A 19,716-nucleotide genomic window follows, 5' to 3' on the forward strand; every position below is an offset into this window, starting at 1 on the left:
AGTGGCACTCCTCGATAAGGTTTCCAGTTCTTTGAAGCCACCTGGCTCCATTCTTATGCTGCACTACCTTCTTCTTTTTCCTGAATCTGCATGGTTTTTGGATAGTAGAGATGTTTTCTTTTCTATTTTATTTTATTTTATTTTATTTTATTTTATTTTATTTTATTTTATTTTATTTTATTTATTTTATTTTCAGAAAGAGCTTATTGAGGTACTGAGCTGTTGTCAGTTCAACAAATAATTAGTGATTTTACTTTAAAATTGTATTATTATCTACAAAATCCCGGTCCATACTAATACACTGTGGTGAGTCAAATAGTTATGTGAAAACTGCATCCCTCAAATTAACCTTTAGAACCAGATCACATGAAGGAAAAAACACAGCTGCATCCTGTGCTCTTACAGTGTGCACTGAAATAAAACTGGCTTCATAGTGGTGTAGGTGCCCCCATGGATCTAAGTCTTGATTGAGTCATTCTCTTACTTACTGATTAGTACTACTGCAGAAGTTTTTCCTGACATTTATATAAAGCACGAAGGACTTATGGTGCTTTATAAATAAATAAATAAATAAAGTAAGTAACTTTGGAGACTGTCAGGCATAAGAACAAGTCTTAATTAGAAATTCAAATGAAACTTTGCTCCACGATATGAAAGTGGGCAAATGCTGCAGACAGCCTCTGTGACAGCGAAGGTCCCCATGCACTCACAGTCTTTAACAGATGAGATGGGATTAGTGTGTTATCCATCTAATATCTACATACTGTTGTTTGCCCTCACAATTTAGATGGTTTCATAGGAGAATATTTTTGAATTTTCCAGACTGTCATGGAGCATTTTTTAACTCTGCAACATCAGCTGCTGAAGCTAGATCTGATTTTGCATACTCCTTGATTCTGGCTGCTCCAACAAAAAGCCAAGCTACTGACGCACCAAGTGAGCTCATTCATAGTGGTAAGCTCACTCTCATGAGCTCCAGCTTATTCTCATGGTTGGAGTTATATAAAGCACAGCAGATATTCCACAAAATTTTAGAATAAACAGCATTTAGCAGCCATTTCTCACCTGCAGAAGATGGTGAGACTCCAACATTCACAGTAGACTGGAAAGACTTCATTTATGCTTCATTTGTTGCTATTTCCATATACATAGAACAGCACTCCTGGTGAAGGACAATCCTGTTCAGTGGGTGGAACCAAATCCTATGAAGAGCTGGGATGACCAGCACTATTTCCATAGCTTCCCTGTGAAGAAACAGGTTTTCACAGAACTGTGAGAGGAGCCTGTGTTCACCCTCAGGCATTTAGAACTGCAAATGAGGTAAACCATAAAAGACTGAATGTGGTTTGCAGTTGTGCTTTGGAAACCTACCACACAATGCTCTAACAGTCCATGGCTAACCTGTGCTTACTTGGTAAGTCAACAGTCACTTCTGTGCTGGAAATGGGAAAGACTAATAAAAACATGTTTTCTTATGGGTTTCGGACATAAATAATTAATGTGTTTAAACTATTAAACTCTGAGTTTCAGAGAAAAAGAATTTCCAAACTGTACTGAGGCCAAAGACAACAGCAATATGCATGTAAATTGTCTATGTGAAGGAAGAGATGAAAAGGGCATTAATCCATTATAGGTGGGCTTGGCTGAATGCAAAGGCAAGTTCAAGGACTCAGATAAGGGATAGACAGAAAAGATGGAGGATGTCTGGGTGGTAAAGAAACCTATTAGAGTCCCAAGTCTTATCCTCTCTGCATTGACAGGGTTATGCAGGGCATCCATTTAAGCTTTTCTGTGATGACTAATGGTGGACTGTGACAGAGCTCAAAGCAGAGAAAGACCAGAAGTGTTTCCCATAAGGTAGGTAGCTGCTATGACAGACTGCTCTTTCACACTTTCCAGTGCTTCTCCCCAGGAGACTAAACCTGTCATCTGTTCAAAGGAGGAAATATGCTGCAACATTTTAATTTCCTGGCCCTATTTACTAAATGTGTATACAGTGAAAGCAGTAAGGGTTAATCACTTCTAGGTAATATAGAAAATATCCTTTCAGCAGGTGTATTTTTTTTTTTTTTTAAACAGGCTTCCTCCCTTCTCCTACTTATCTAGTGCTTGAATCACTGCCGTTTAGAGGCAGAAGGAGATACAAAACAGTCTGATAAGAAGGTAACACAGGAACTGCAAGGTAATTCAGCATGGTAGTAATCAAGAAGTGAAGAAAAAAGTTTTGAACTCAGCAGTAGCCTGATGCTGTAAAATAATATTATCTGAGTTTTCTGTATTGGATGTGGAGGCACAATGAGATTAGATGTTTATCTGTCCTGCACTGAAACCCAAATATTCAGTGGAGCTGAGGACGCATTTTATTTTATTTTATTTTATTTTATTTTATTTTATTTTATTTTATTTTATTTTATTTTATTTTATTTTATTTTATTTTATTTTATTTTATTTTCTGTGCCTTAAAAACTTATCTTTACTTTGGCCAGAACCGTAGACTTTTGAAAATGTATTATTAATTCTAAGCTAAAGCTAGACGAACTTTTTCTAGTGGAATGCCTTACTGTGCACTTTGTGGTAACGCATCTAATCTCCCTTGGGAAATGACCACTGACTTGGGCAGACTATTCTCTTTTCATTGATTGCTAACGTGCTCTTTAATCATCATTAAAGATTGCCGTCTCAGGAAATGGCAGATCCATAACCCGCTCGTCTTTCCACCTAATGCATGCCGGAGGTTTCGTCTGCAGGAACCTGACAGCCGTCTTCTCAGATGAGGACTCAAATCCTGCCGCTGCCGCTGGGATGGGTTTGCCAACAGGACGCCGCACGGCAAAACCCCAGCGCTTCTCCCCACCCCGCTGTATCATTTACAGAGCATGCAAATGCTCGCAGCGCGGTGCAACACCTGCAGGATGCCCTTCACGCAAGCATTAGGAGGCACTACTCAACAACTTTTCTGCGGCTGGAGCAGGTAAGCAGCCTTCTGCAGCTCGCTGGGGCACGCAGCCCGTGCCGGCCGCCCGTGCGAAGGTAGCACCGCCACGGGGGCCGCCGGCCGGGGCGAGGCGGCGACGGGCGCGGGGAGCCCAGTCCTGCGCTGCCCTGCACGTCCCGTCGGGGACCGACGGTTCGTCCCGGCCGGCACCGATTCCTCGAGGGCACCGGGCTTCTCCAGCAGCCGCGCCCCGATGCAAAGACGGGCAGCGGGGTAGTACGAGCCCCCCGCCCGCCCGGGCTGGCCCCGGGCGCCCACCGCCCCGTCGGGGAGCCCGTGGGCGTCGGGCGAGTCCCCGCGGCGCCGCCCGCTGCCCTCCCGCGGTGGGAAGGGGCAGGCCAGGCTGGTTCCTGCCTCCAACTTCCCCCAAGTTTGCTCGGGTTTCCCCCCCTCCCAGCGGGATCCGCCTCGGCTCCGCGTCCTCCGGGAGGAGCGGGAGGGAGGAGAAAGGCGTGTCTTGCCGGGGCTGCCGCCGCCGCTGCTGCCGGAGGCAGATCGGGGATATAAAAGAGCTGGCCGGGCGCCGGCTGCGGCTCCACTCTGTGCCTGCGCTCACGCCGCGGCGAGAGGGGCACAGCGGGGCGCGCAGGGCGGCGGCGGGGAGGGGGAAGAGGAGGAGGTGGAAGAAGGCGGCAGGTAGCGCGGGGCTCGCTGTGGGCAACCCCAATGCGTGGACTATCCTCTGCTGCATTATGCTGGAGCTACAGTTCAGCTGAAGGGAGATTGCACACGGCCGGCTGGGCTGGACTGCAGCGCTGCCGTTCCTTATGAAGAAGGCACAAGTGAGTGCGGTCGGGGGGCGGCGGGGCGATGCCGCGGGAGATACCTGCCTGCCTGCCTGATGGCAGGGGCCCAAGGGCAGCTTCCCGGCCGAGAAGGGCTCCCCAGGAGCGGGCAGGACCCCGGCGGCTGCTGGCTTGCACGTTGGGGTGGCGGGAGGTGGCTGCCGTTGGGTGCCCGGCCGCTGGCCCGCCAGGTGAGGGGCGCCGCGGGTGGGAACCGCCACCACCCAGAAGCGGTTTGGAAGCTGGGGGGGGAGGAATTTTCAAAAGGAAAACAAAACAAAATTTACCGCCAGGTCTTGTTCTCGGCGCCCGCAGCCCATGGAAAAGTTCCAGCAAGCGGGCCGGATCGGCTGCCTAGCCGTAAGAAACCTCGGAAAGCACTTGGAAAAAAAATTGCCGTAATAAATCAGTTGCCTGTGTTACACTGCTGAGCGTGGGCTACACGAACGGAGTGCAAAAACATGAAATAATTTGAGGCAACAGTGCTATGGCTGCTATTCTCAGTGGCTCCATTCAAGCCGCTTCGGCGTGCTGCACCGGGTCGGTGCTGTAGCTAGCGCCCTGGCATTCCTCCCTTCGCCCCCCCTCACCCTGCTGTGAAGAATTGCTCTGTATCCTTGTGGGGGTTTGTGCCTATTTCTTCAAGTTCTGTACAGATTACAATTGCCACACTGCGTGTATTTTCAGAGGAAAGCTAGGGGCAGGCAAAAGTAGAGAAAAGTGGAAAATTCATCTTGTAACAAGAAGCAGCTCAGGGAAGCTCTACAGAGAAAAGTTTAAGGCTTGACTCTATGAGGTGCCACTAACCTCCATCCTGGCTGACCTCCATGAGAGTAAGGCTGCTCAGAGCCAAGGCTGAGCTCCCAGACAGAACTGTGTAGACACACGCACTGTGGATCCTGCGCTGGGGGCTTTCATCTTCCCCTTCATTTCTTCTCAAGAAGCAAGATACTTTTTGCCTTCCCCTGTCCCATGGCAGCTGCTGGGTCCCCCACACACTGGCAGCCTGAAGACATCACCATACAATAATTGGAAAAGATATAAAATTTAAGAAAATGGGAGGCACCTTACTAAGGTCTTTGGGGCAGTTAAATACTTTTTCAAGAGATGACAGGAATTAGAAACACTTGCTTTTTGAAACGTATAAACCTCAGCTGGCCAAAGCACTGCAGAATGCACCCATGCTTGAGGAGGTATTAATTGCTGACTGTTAACTTTTGTGATGCTGAATTGCAGCGAGGTATAGCCCTAAATGATCGCTCTGAATTCTAGCAGTGTACATCCGTTGCTGCTGTTCCGTTTAGGTGACTAAAGATGCCTTGCACCTCCAAACTATTGTTTCAGACTTTATATACACACTTGGTCAAGTGTGCTGAATAGGTTATTAATCAGGAAGGGTCTCATTAAGCTGTAAGAGCTATATTTGTGTGCTGAGTTTTATGCATTCGCTTGATATTGGAGTGGAAGCAGTGAAGTCGTAAGATGTTATACTAGCCCACGGAAACATGCATGCTGGGCTGTTTCTTTAGAGAAGAAAAAACTGTTCAGTGAGCAAGCAAAGATTTACAAGTGCAAGCAGTCAAGCGTTTCATTTCCTATGAACTGTAAACTTCAAAAACCAACAGAGTACTTTTGCAAATTCAGAGCAAAGCAGGAATAATCCCTCTCTCCCACTAAACTGGGAAAGACAGGCAGTCCTGGCATTCAGTACCATATGGCTTGACTCAGGGGCTCAGGAGCTGTAGCCTGTGGAACAGCTTCTTGTCTTGGTGGTGAAGCATCTGTCAGCCTTCAAGCAGTTACGCTTCCTGCTTTTTGGAGACAGTGACAGACTCCTAGCTTTCCAAAGGATTGTTTCTTTCATTTTAAGGATTAGCAAACAAATGTGATACCAAACCATTAATCATTCCAGGGAGATCAGAGCAGAGGATACTTCAAGGAAGACTTTAAGCTGAAATCACGAAGACCCTTGTACAGAGAGCAAGTGAGCAAGAAGGAGGACTTTAATATGCTGTGGAACTCGGCACATTAAAGTGAATCTTCATGCTCTCCTGTGGCTAGTTTTCCTATTGTCTCATCCAATATCTGGCCTAGAGAAGAGATCAGGATTGGAAAGCTAGAAAATAAGTTAAGATTTCTTGACATAGATTCTGCAGTAAACTTACTAGAGAAAGTGAGAACCTCTACCTCACTGTACCTGGAAACATTTAGTAATACTTGGGTAGTGCTTGAAATAAATCAGGGATTTTGATGTTTAAGGTAATATTTCACAGGGAAAACATATAAGTAGTGTAGCTGAAGGAGCAGCTGAGTCATACATTGGTTCAAATGAAGTGCTGAAAGAGAGGAGGAGTGCTGAACGCTAGGCTAGAAGTGAACAGCTTGGTCAGTTTATTTACTTTAGTCTTAACCTGATAGACAGGGGGAACCGTAGAAGCATGCTCCCCAAGAGTGTCAGTCCTAACAGGATCTTTTTCTGAAATTGTAGATAGTCTGATAGTTATATAAACCCTTGTTTTAAATATACCAACCCCTCCTTGATATATACATGTATAGTGGTAATGCCTTTAGAAATACAATTAAACTTTTAGGGTCCAGTCATACAAGTCTTTTTTCAATGGGACTTTTCCTATGAATTAATCTTATTGAAGAATCACTTGTATGAGAGGATTTGCAGGGTTGCATACTTAGTGATTAAAACTATTATTGGAAGCGAGTTTATGTCATCTTTGCATGCCAATATTACAACACAAGAATACCACTGATGTCTGGACAGCTTTTTACATTTTGAAAATAGGATGACTGAAGCTGATACAATCTTACAAAAACATGTAGCAGGTTTCTGATTTCCTTGTTCTTTGTTAGATTCAAAGACAATCTAAATAGGATTAAGTTACTGAGAAATATGCTGCAAGGAGAGATCATGCATGAGGCTAACTCAGAAGGGTTCTGATGTTACGGACTGTCCGGTATTTGGGTTGTGTACTCGATCTTCAGCTGTGGGTTAGATGCACAACTTCTTAGAAACCTCAGTGCTAGAAGGGTCTTAGATCTGAATTTGGCTTTTTACCTCTAAATGCACGTATTATTGCTAGTAGTTAAATGATCTCCGTAAGTTGTCCTGTCCAGAGTATGTTTGTGTTACTGTTATGGGAGCCTCTGTAGGCATTATTATGGGAAAAAATTACCTGTAAAAAAAAGTTAGTATGCAAATTACCTGTTCCTGGCTTATATTGGTGGGCTAAAACAGAAATACAAAGGAGATATTTGATACATTTGTGTGAGCTTGCAGAACCCTTATTTGTCAGCTGTGATCTTCAATCTACCTTGCCCATTCTACAAGAAAATGAACATGAAGCACTAGAAGATACTTGGAGCTCATGGTGAGCATAGACCTGCTGCTCATCAGATAAAGAGAACTGGTTATCAGATAGACAAAGAGAACTAGCTGGAGCCTGGAGGATGTTGTGCTATTCACTTTGAGTAATGGGATAAGGTCTCTTTCCTCTTTTCCAGAGTTTTTATTCTGCTTATGTGAGGTCAGTTTGTGAAAGTGGCAGTGGAGGACATCTTGGGCAGTTTATTCTTCACAAATTGTCATATGGAGACTACACAGCAGATAACCTGGAAGACTTTAGGGTAGGGGAGTATTTTGTAAAGGTTTCTCCTTCTTCCCCCCCCACCCTCCCGCCCCCTACATTATGTGTCTGTTAGTTTTTATCTCTGTGAACTACATTGCACTTGGCTTTATTGTTTAGATTGAGTCTTCTGACCTAGTCTGCTTTCTGACCTTGTTCTGCCATTGCACAAAAGTGTAGTTTCTCCTTCTGTGCAAGACATTTCAGCTGTTCAGGTACAGCTCTGCAAGCTGACAGTGCCATTCTCCGAGTTTTGTTATGTGACTTAATGGTATGCTGGCTCATGTAATCGCCATATTGTTCGTGAGTTAAGAGTTGGCAAGACACAGCCCTTGGCTTAGGTTGGGCAATGCTCAGTATGCAGTATGTAAACACAACACCCATTTATTTGAAGCAAGGCAGGAAAAATCTCCCTACGCAATTCCATTTGAGTGGTGTGGGAGCTGACAGAGGAAAATGAAAGTGTTTGTTCTTTCCCTGATCTTCAGTATGCCAACCCTGAGGCTCATCAGCCTTTTAAACACACTGCAAATGCTTGTTTCTTTTTCCTGTGCACTTGTAGAAAAAGGAGATGGACCAATGTAAGGTGAGTCGAGAGGGATTAGTTTTCCTCATTATTTTAGTAGATTGGCTGTTGTTTGCATTGTGTGTTGAGTCCTGTGGAAATATGCAAAACCAACATTCAGAAGTATTATCAATACTGAAATAACTGACTGTTAGGAGGCTGTAAAATATAGATTTCTTTGCTGGATGTATTTAATTATTGGCAAAAGTATCAGGTATTTATATTAGTATGAGAATGAAAAATAAAAATACATTCCAAACAACAACAACAAAAAAGTGTTAGGTATTTTATTGGATTAAAACTGGTAGCATGTATAATAACAGTGGTTAATGGAAGTAGATACACTAATGAAGACATTATTTCTACTGTAAGTCTAAATAAAAAACAGTTAAGGAGTTTAGATTAATGAACACTTTGGATCAAAATAACGCAGGAAATAAATTATCCCCTAATTTCCTATTGTTATCTAATAATCACTGAGTGAATGACTCGTTGCTTTTCCTGTTTAAACAGTGTTTAAATTACACAAGGTAAATGGGTGGGATAACCATTTTAAATCCAATTAGGAATTTTCTGCTTTATGCATGTTCTTGTGCTGTTGTTGCTATGTGGAGCAGATTTAAGTTTGGGTGCAAGGCAAAAATAGCATCAAATTTAAGAAGTCACTGCTGGTATTCCCTAAGGGAGGCACTTGTGTTATTCACTGCTAGTGCTGTGCTTTGGAGCATACTGTTTTGCAAAGTCCTGAGCCTCCAGATCAACACTTCAAGACGAGGTGGTGCAGTCTGAGGGGTGCAGGCTCCCCCCTGCAGGCCCAGTGCTGTGCACTGATGGTGGTCAGGTCTTCAGGGAATTCCTGGAGGGGTCTTTCAACCAGGTCTACTGCAGATCCTGCTTTCAGACACCTGCTAGGTCTAAATCTTCGCTGCTGTTAAACAGCATTTGTAAATATGTGGAAACAGCAGTATTTGGTGTTTTGTTTGTTTGTTTTCATTTTCTTCTTTAGTGCTTCAAATCTTACTGGATAGAGAAGATCAGGTACAGGATCTTCCAGGTCCTATTTAGCCCAAGCCTTAAGAGCTACCTCTTCTCACGTCTACAATTTGGTGCCTGTTTAACCGCCATTCATGTGGTGTTTCTTAATGTTCCAGTGAAGACTTTCTAGGAATCAGTCTGAGTATCTTGGTATTCTCTCCACCCTTATTGACTTCCCACTAGTTTTGGGCTGTGGAGATGGGGAGTCAGAGAGGGGTGTGTTCTGGCAGCCATGGAGCACAGCTGGATTGCAGACCAGCTCAGACCAATACTACCAGGTTTAGTCTGAACCACCATAAAATGATGCGTGTGTGGTCTACAGAGATTAAATGTGGATTAGCCTTGATTCGGTCCATGTAGAAAAAGGCTAATCTAAAATAATTTAGTTGAGTACACTCACCAGACTGAGACAGACCCAGATTCCAATCTTTTCTCTGGGGGGAACTCAAGTCTCTAAGGAGGGTCTAACTATCCACTCCATTTTGTTGAATCCGTTCTACTTTGTATAAGTAATTATGCATTGTGCCAGAGGAAAAAAAAAGTAATAAAAAAAATCATAACTTTACTGTTGCTCCAAATCTGAACTGGGTCCATGCATATGAAGATTTTAACTCTTCTGGGTTAAGTCATACTTTAAGACCAAATTAAGTAAACTGCTAGGTTTATTTGTTCAATCTCAAAGGGGGCTGACACATAATTTAGGAATGTAGGGGGGATTACCTTTCAGGCCATAAGGCCAAAATCACAGTTTGTGAATTATGCCAGCCTTTAAACCTCCAGAAAGATTTAGGAGTCTGCAAATCAAAGTCTGTAAAAATCAGTCAGCCAGTCCTACCTATTTACGTAACTTGGTATTTCTAAGTGTGGTCATCCATGTGACTGAATCTAGCTTCAACACAATCACATTAACTGTCTCAGTGAAAATAAATTCTCATCTAGTGTCTTCATCTGGTCTGCTGCCTTTCGTTCATTCTGCTGCCAAGCTCCAAGGACTTTAATTCACTGACAGTTAAGACCATGTATAAGTTTAGTCCAGTCTGCTCTACCATCTCTTCATTACAAATATTTTAACAAGTTTAGAAGCACCCTAAGTTTTGCTTTAGAAATATCTTAAGTATATGAAGTCTATTTATTTATTTATTTATTGTGTGATAGGAACTGAATTCTGCATTTGCTTTGGCTGGGATCTCTCTGATGTGGGCAGGATCACATATACTGATAGTCTTGTAGTGTCTTTCTTCATACATGAATGGCACTTCCTTTTTTTTTTTTTTTTTTTTTTTTTTTTTTCTTTGCAACTACTGAAAACAGGGAAGGAGTCCATATATCTCATTCCATTTAACCCATGTACACATATATACAGAGGAGCACACACCATGCAAAAACAGTGATACACATTAAGTATTCTTTGTATGTCAGCCTGCGCTTGTGCACAAACTTGTATGCAGTTTAGGTCTAACAGTGGTGTGCAAGCCTTCTGCCCAAGAGGTTTGAAAGTCTGTGTGTAACATGGGAATAGCTGAACCCTGGGAATGTCCAGGTTCAGTCTAGAATAACTTGTGTGCAGAAATACATGCCAACTGTGTATTTCCTTTACAGCACAGACATAATCTGTGTGTGAATTCGCATTGTACTTTACTGCAAAAGAAGTAAGGCAGAGGATAAATGAATACTTTGACACAATAGAACTTCCTCAGAATAAAACTTTATCTGAGTCCTACTCTGGATAATCTTAAACCATTTTGTCAACTGTATCTGTAGCTTTCTCTTTGTGTGTTTTTGTTCTTTGTGAAACATAGTATTCAGTGACAGGTAAGGTGCATTCCTCATTTTCTGAGGAAGAACTTAGTGATCCTTTTGTTGTTGTTGTTGCTATTGTTGTTTTTTCCTTTCTGAAAGAGACCTTATGATGATACCTGAAAAAATATATATTTGTATATGAATTTTCCATTTGAATATGGAAGTCAGAGGGAAAAAAATATAAAAATTTATTTGCTACATTGTACTTGTTAGGTAGCAGCAAACCAATATATGCATTCTGTTTATGTATGATACATCATCTCTGGTGGATTCATGGGTCTGTTTGGTAACACATGACCTTTAATTACTTTTGAAAAAAGGTTATCCTGGTGATATTAGCCAGACTGTGAAACTAATTTGTGCATGTCCTGACAATTTATGTCCATTTAAAATAGAGAATAAACCCTGTGCAAATCACACAGCACCTCTCTTTGTAAGAGTTGCTCCTGGACAAAAGAATGAGCTTACAGTGTGTTCAGAACATACTGAAATCTCAGAGTAATGCCCTGATGTACAAGGCTCATTATTTTGAAATATGCCTGTACACATGGAGGTTTTAGGGTGTTCAGGGATTCAGTCAATTGTTTCTTTGTTTCATGTTGATCCAAAAAATTCCTCTGTTTATGGAGATTTCATAATTGTGTATAAAATGGGAGTAGGATACTGAGCTGCTGACTTTTGTGCTCAAACTGAAATAATGGACTGAAGTAAGGCAGTGAGGACTCAGTGAGGACTCAGAATTGATACACTTAAATTAATAATATATGCAAAAAAAAAAAAATCACAAATGAAAAGAAATGCATAGAAATTTAAGGAGGTTGAAATTTAAACATGCTAACAATTTTTTATAAAGAAGTCCTATGCTCCAGACCTCTAATTTCCAGCCTCCATTTGCTAGTTATTAAGTGAAGTCAGCAAAATTTGTCTTTTGCAGAAAATGACAAGCAGACAACATTATGCATTATTTCTTTAAACTGATACAGATCTACATGTCAGATCTTCTTGAAATTTTTTTTTTTTTTTTTTTGTTACAACTTTGAAGCATGCAGGAATAGGAACATTAGTCAACCAAATGAAGTTAGGAAGCTTGTATAACACTGCTTGGCACCCTCTTTCATTCGGATTAAAAAAAAAAAATAAATGTTCTCGAATGAACTTTTTGGTGGTTATTTAAAAAAGGTAAAAAGATCTCCAATATTCATAATTGCTGTCTTTTTGAAATTACTATGGTTCCACAGTGTGTGGATTACATTTCCATTCTAATAGCAAAAACTATCAGTGCTGTACTTGACACAAGTTTTAATGGTTCTGATGTGTATTATATTCTTTATTTTCAAGGAAATATGAAACTTATTTATAAACTGTAAGTTTAAATACTGTCGCTGAAGCTGCTTTGATCTTCTGTATTATAATCCCTGGCAAAGAATGTGCCCTAGATGTGCCATGCAGTCTCTAAATCTGTGTCCTTTTAAAATTCTGGCCATAAGCATAGTCTGCTTCAAACTGTTTTGTTAAATTTCTTCAGTATTTGTTCCATTAGTAGTGTAAAGCTGGGTGGTGAGAGCCCTCTTTTCAGACTAGTAAAATCAGTGAAAATCTTGTTTTTCAAAATTTGGTGAAGGCTGGACTCCATTCCCAAGCAGTGTTTGTAATACGCCATAAATTGTCTTCTACTACAGATGGAAGAAGATTTTGTCATTGTGACCAAAATTTCTGGAATTCATTTTCTATTGTCAAGCAAACATCTAAAAATGATTGTGCATTTCTCCATCTTCTCTCTCTCTCCCCATTTAAACAGAAAATAGTTCTACACTAATTTCTTCATGCACCTTTCCTGGCCTCAGCTGCATTTAAGTCTCTTTAAAATAAAAGTTCTGCGCTTCTGAAAACCAAAATCTGTAAGGTTTCTCTTTCACTGCTCTGTTTCTTTCCACTCATTCAAAGCTTCATCTCTGGTGGGTGTTTTCTACAGGTTCTTAGTAGTCTGTTGAGTGGCCATTTTTATTTCCTATCAACTTTTTGAGACCCACTTCAAAAATTAACCTCTTCAATAACCTCTGTTTACTGCATTTCATCTTGTCTGTAAAAAATTAAGCATTTTGGGATTAGAAGGAATCTCCTGTTCTGTGGAATATTTTAATTTATGTGATCACAGCACATAACCTAACTGAAAAGCCCTCTGAAATATTGGTCTGCCACTCTGGAAGTGACACTACTTCTTCCTCCTTAATATATTAATGAAATTTGTGCTTTTTTTGGAAGAGTCAGATACTTATTGAGATCAAAGGAAATTCTTGTAGAAGTAATTGTTGCTGCTTTCTGCCGTATCTCTTAGCTTTATTATGTAACTATATTAGAAATATCTAATTCAGTGATTTCATTTGTCCTTTACATCAAATGGGGTGAATTTCTTGGTTTTTATTTTTTTTTCTTCACTTTCTTTCTCATCAGCATTTTTTTTTTTTTAAATCTCACGTGCAGGTTTTAGTGATCAACTAGATATCTGCCACTAATAGATTGTCTGCAGCACTTTTGGTCATTTCACGCTGCAACAGAATGTTGTTGACTTCTACAAATGGTCTGAGATACGTAAAGTTAATCTGATTTTAGCCTACTGGTTTATTTCTATTGCAACAAATCCCTCATGTTTTGTGCCCAAAACCATTACTTCAGTTTCTGTTGAATTTGTACCTGTTTGTAGTGGTAGTTGTCCAACTGTTATGTGCTTTTTGGCTTTATCTGCTATGGTTGCTTCATCTTTTTAACCTACATGTTCCATTACTTATTTCAGATTAAATGGCACAATTCCAGCATTAGGAAGAATTTTTTTCTTGTGCAAACTGAAAAGTATCACTTGATAAGGAACTGTATCACTTATGATACACTAACTCAAATCTTATTGGAATTTTGGAGTATAGACATTGAAAAATGTATACTTTTGAGGAGATTTGCACTAATCTCAGTGATGGGATATATTTTCTATAGGATTAATTCCAGAAGTCAAAAAAAATTTTGTGATAGGCCAGGCAACTTAACGTCTGTTCTTTTAAAAGAGTAATTCTAGGAAACTTTGGAGAACTAGCTGTATAAGAATCTAAGAATCATATTAGATCATGTCAATATTTACATGAGTTTTCCTATCAGCACATCTGTAGCAAGGCTGCAGTTGAACGTGCATCACAATTGTTTCACTATTGATAACTATAGTTCTTTCTAATTCCCACAATATCTTTTGACCAAAAGTAAAGCTTTATAAGAATTAAACTTACTACACACAATTTACAACTGCATTTTTTCTAAGTAACCCCCATGAAAATCATCACTAAAATCAAAGAAAAAATGCAGTTTCTTTCAAAGGGTTTTGTTTTGTTTCACCATTGCAAATGTTGTGAAGATATCTACATTTTATCAGTTACTTACTAAATTCAAAGTACTGTATTACTGGTGTCTTAAAAATTATATGTTAAAGGCATGTGCATTTAACAGGCATTTATATTTGTCAAAAATTGTAAAGAATTGAAAGATTGTACTTGCATGTTGATATATATCAGAGGAATGTGTCCGGTCTTCACAAATCACCTGGATACTAGAGTTACAGTTTGTGTGGAAGGGTCTAGAGTTTTGGGCTGGATATAGCTTACAACTCAGGTTAATTTTACAGTAAAGGCAAGGTGTTCATAACTTGGAAAAAATCAGTGATCATGGCGTTCCCTTCATTTTCTTAAATACGCAGTAACTCTTAACACATTTACTCTTAATTCATGTCTTCAGAGTTAATGAATATGTCCAGAGTTTAAAAAGGATTTTTTCTTAACAGCTTAACTCTATTGTTGTGTTGTCAGTAGATCTGTATTTAAATCACTCAATACGAGGAAGGTGGGAACTCTGTATTAAGAGCTTAATAAAAGGAATAGAAAATCCCAGCTCCTGTAAAAGAAATGTTTTAATGTAATAAGATTCTTTGTGTTTCAAAATGGGTGAATAAAGGGAAAGTGATGCAGTGACCTGCTTAGATTGTCTCCCCTAAAAAGGTCTAAGAAAAAAACTAAGTAGCCCCATATTGTATGTTCCTTATCATAACAGTCTGAGGAAAAATGGTATCGGGACAGAAAGCAAAGTGTAGGAATAAGTTGTTAATTTGTAACATGGTAAAGCCTAAGTGATGATGTTCTTTAATTGTCAGCAACCTCATATAGTTCAATCTGGAAGGAGGGTTCACAGATTGATGACAACATGTGCAGGCTACATAAATTACTCAGGTTAATTGAAACTAAAAGAGATTCTGAGGAACTTTTTAAAGGTTTAGAGAAGACAGGAGAACAGATGGCATGATGGCAAATGGAGTTCACTGTGTGGAAGTGCAGGGAGATGCATTTTGGAAAGAGTATTTTGAACTAATTGTAACTACATAAAAAACAGTAGTTTTCATCAGTTGAAAAATACTTCCAAGCTCTTTTTTAATTTTTTTGTATCTATACATGGTCAAGAAAAATGGATGAAAAATGTGTGTGTTGTACCTGTGGTAGGACAAACTAACCAAGATACTGGATTGTAGAGGAAGCAGAAAGAGAAACATAAAAAGTGTAATGTTTTTATGATGGTGATAGTCAGCCACCTTGAACAAAGTCCCTGTTGCTCCATCAGAAAAAGGAACATAACAGAAATAGTAATCCCAAAATAGACAAAAACATTACATGGAAACAATTTGTGCATGAAGGTGGACTGAAAGCTGAAGGAAAGAAGCTACTGAGAGAGATGTCTAGAAAGAGTAGTATACAAGTAGTGGAGAGGATGATTATGGGACTTTACTGATCTTTTCATTGTTACAGGAGCAAAAAAAGATATTCAACACAGTAGAAAGTCAGAAGATGCTAAAACAGGCAGTGTTACTTTCACACACAATTACTAGTCTGGAAAGCTTTTTGACACTGGGTATAATATCACTTGAAGTACAGCTTGATAAATGTCAGAGCAGCCCAAGAGGTCACTAGTTGAAGAGAAGTTCCAGTCTTCTCATCCTTGCACATCTCTTTTCCTTCTCCAGTCATTCCTCAGAGATTAGTTTTGTGTCTCTGAGTTGAATTAACTAATCACTGTCTGTGAATTTACTGACATGGTGAAGGGTCGGATGAATGTCAGAGCAAGGGAAGCTACAGAGAAGGAGGTGCTGAGAGCTCTCTTTCAGCAGCAGGGAGCTGTTAGATCGCTTCAGCCCATCTCATTAGCCTTTACTGAAGAAAAAAGGATTATATGCTTAAATAGGTTAAAAGACATGGTTACTTTAGTTTACACTGTGACCATGAAAGCTTGCTTGTCTTCTAATTCAAGGAATTAGAAAGAAATATATCATATAGGCAATATATTCTTGCAAGTGTGAATGATCTTTTCTTTTTATTTTTCATTTTTATTTATTTATTTCCTATGGCTACCAGATTCATCATGTACAGATCTGACACTTCTTATTTTTCAAATTTTCATTGCTTTAATTGCATGAGTCAGATTTGGACTAATTATAAACTCAGTTTCATATACAACCATCTGCCAAAATTACCATCTGTAACAATTCAGTCTGTAGTTTTGAGAAAAGGAAAACCCTTTGAAATATATTGTATCTGAACTCCAATTACTTACTGAAGTAATGACAGCTGAGACATTTATGCTGAAAGATCTTTCTTTCAGCATGTGAGTATGAATGGTTAGAACTCATAAAATTTTATGCAATGCTGACATGTGTAGATCTAGCCACTGAAAGATGGTGGAGTTTCCATGGAGCATCCCTGAAAGATACTCAAGTACTTCAACATCAGCAGGAAAAGGCATTTAAAAATATTTATTTCCCATTGTGGGACTGAATAGGAATTCAAAATATACTTGAAGTTTTTGATGCAGTCACTGGCTTTTTATGTTCCAGAAAACTTTGATCAGTCCCATCCTATCCCATTACTTTTTGCCATTTTCAAATTACATTGACCTGGAGTGACTTTATACAGTGCTTCAAATTCTTAAAACGTCTCTTTTGGCAATTTGTTTTCTGTAAAACATAAATATATCTCATGAAAATAATTTCAGGAAGAACTTTTAAAATTAATAATGGCAAGATATATTTTAGTATACGATGAAAAACAAGTTGATGTTCATTTTCTGTGGTAAGAAGATCCACAGTTGAAATAATAATCAGTTAGATATTTTTGACATATGGAAGTGTTTTTAAGTTAGAGTGAAATGTTAAAAAAAAAAAAAAAAATGTAGTTGATCTTACTAATGTCCAAGTTAATAGCTTTAGGACAGGGTATAATGTATTTGTAATTCCAGCTTGCTGAGGTAAATGGCTTATTGCCTTCTCAGCTCTTATGTTGTCTTATAAGCATACTTAAATGTTTTGAAGATTAGTTTCTAATTTGATGTGTCAGTTGTCTGCAGTCACACGAACTGTAACTTCAAGGCATTTGAGATTAATCTCATCCATCAGTGTATCACTTCAGATAAACCTTCTTTTCACAAAAGATATAGGTTAGTTCTTAACGTCCTTATATTCTTATAGTGGTGTGAATGTAAAGTTGTCTTATTCTTTCACAGATCATCACCTTAAAGCTAAATTGTTCGCTATGGCTTTGATTATGTATAGGAAAGCATCTGATTCAAATTATGCAGAAACTAAAAAGCTGTCTAAGTGCTTAGAGAATTTTTTTGGAAGTAGAATTATTTACCAGGTTGCTTTCATAAATAATTATGAGAGAACTGAGTTGAAATCAAGATTTGAAATTTAAAGAGTGGTGTTGTTGTTGTTTTTCCCAGCCAGGAAACAACTTCAAATCTGGCTTTTTTTTTTTTTTTTTTTTTAACTCAGTTTTATTTGGAAATAACTGAGATAAACTTGCATGAATCTCATAAACAATTTCTTGAAGCATTCCTAATGAATGCATCTCAGTTTGTCAGGTACAGTGATAGGAAGAAGCAAAAAGTAAAAACCTACTGGAATCTTGCTAAATAGGTCCAGGAAGAATATAAGCCTGTCAGTGTCATTTCAGCTGGGATCATTGAAACGTCATCTGATTTTTGTCAAATGTGAGTCGCTTGTTCCATGTTTTTGAATGATAAAGTTTAAACAGACTTTTCCCAAGGTGGTATAATGACAGATCTATAATGACAGACCTACTATGTGAAGAAATACAAAGTAAATGAAACAAAAACAAACAAAAACAAAACAAACAAACAAAAGAAAAAAACAACAAAACAATAGTTTTTTTTATAGTAACAAGTAAGTTCAACGTTCAAAGTCCTCTTTTTTTTTTCTGCCTCTTCTGATAGTTTTGATAACTTAGAAACAAAGCCAAAAGACAGCTTTCATTTTTTACTTTTGTTGATTTTTGGTATGCTGTATTTTAAATGGCTTGCCTGTAGGGGCTTTGATTTTCTTCCCTCTGAAAAAATTATCTTCCAGAAAATTCTTGCAGTTGAAATGTATGCAGTAGCTGTTTTGGGGGCCAGAAGCCTACTTTATTTCCTAACAAGTAGTTTCTTGCAAACAGAACACTGTGGAAAGTTATTTATTGGCTTTAAAACTCAAACTGTTTCTAACAAACTATGCAGTGATGTGTTAGATTTTCCTCTAATATGCACATATGGAACATACTAGGTCTTTTGTTGACTTTGCATAGTGTTTTGTACACAAGATGATTGTAAAAGTCTGTGTTAAATCTGTAAACCCACATTTCTGAATAATGAAGAGTATATAGTCCATAAATGGACATGATGTCCAAAAGGAAAACTTATTGGTGAAAATAAATAAATAAATTGTGAGGAGTAGAAACTGAATTTCCACTGTGGAAGAACACAACCTAGCCCAATTCTTGCAGCTGAGATTTTTAATGGCAGTCCTTCATCCTGTGGTAAAATATTATGTGGATACTTTTCAGATTGTTACACACTTCAAGGTAATTATGTGGGTTTGGGACAGTATTTATAAAAGTATCTTTTGAATTCTGAAAGAGTAGATAACAGCTTTTATTACTTAAGTTTCAAAGGTCCAGGTATTACTACTGATGATGGAAGGAAACCTAAAATAACCCTTACGTATTCCCCCAAAGATCCAGGATTTAAAATATCTGAAAACTTGAATAACCTTATTTTGTCAATGATGTAATTACTGTTGAAAAATGTCACTACAGGTTTGTCCAAATATCTGATTTATTTAATTAAAAACAAACAAACAACAACAAAAAAATCTTCTAAATGCAAGATCAGTTTCCTCACCAACATTTTACAAGAGAAAAATGCATGTTGCATCATAATTTGAAGTTATCAACTGAGTCTTTGGGGGATCAAAGTGAAAACTCAGCTCTGGTGCACAAAAATTTCCTGTTCCAGGCCTTTTTAAGTTGTTGCAGGTGCTACTGCCTGGAATATATCCAAACAAACCAGCTTTTCTGTGAGTAAATTAGGAATATATTTTATGTCAGCTGTTATTTATCAATGGGAGAAAATGCTCTGACTAATGAGAGGCAATCCCATTTAAAAGTTGCATGACATAAAGTGTTGATTTTAAGTTGTTAGCTTTTCTTCAAATCGTAGGCAACCACCTGTCTGGATACTGCATCCACTGTAATTGCAGTAACAATGCTCTGTGAGACATAGGGCAATCTTCTATTTATATTTGGATTGTAAATAGAGGATTTACAGGCTGGAGGGGAAAGTCTGTGAAACTAAGGCACTATACAGAGTAAATCAATAAAATTTGAGATCTGGAAGAAGGTAAGAGGAAGTGAATGGTCTCTTTGTTTTCCATTAGTCTTTTTTTTTTTTTTTTTTTTTTATATATTGCCCCCATGTAATCTAGTGCTAGAAGTCATACAAGCTTGTTAATAAGGCATAATGAAGACTCAGATAGGGTTGATCTGA

At 38.8% G+C, this 19,716-nt stretch overlaps 1 protein-coding gene across 1 annotated transcript in view; it reads left to right on the top strand.

The window, feature by feature from the left end:
• The first annotated feature begins 3,606 nt into the window (after positions 1-3,606).
• Positions 3,607-19,716, top strand: part of KITLG (KIT ligand) — a 55,391-nt gene continuing 39,281 nt past the window's right edge. The window contains exon 1 of the mRNA XM_032188111.1: positions 3,607-3,777. Within this exon, the coding sequence (XP_032044002.1) occupies positions 3,763-3,777 (15 nt within the window). The 5' untranslated portion in view covers positions 3,607-3,762. The remainder of the gene's footprint in view (positions 3,778-19,716) is intronic.

Source organism: Aythya fuligula, chromosome 1 (assembly GCF_009819795.1).
Source record: "Aythya fuligula isolate bAytFul2 chromosome 1, bAytFul2.pri, whole genome shotgun sequence".
NCBI classification, from domain to species: domain Eukaryota; kingdom Metazoa; phylum Chordata; class Aves; order Anseriformes; family Anatidae; genus Aythya; species Aythya fuligula.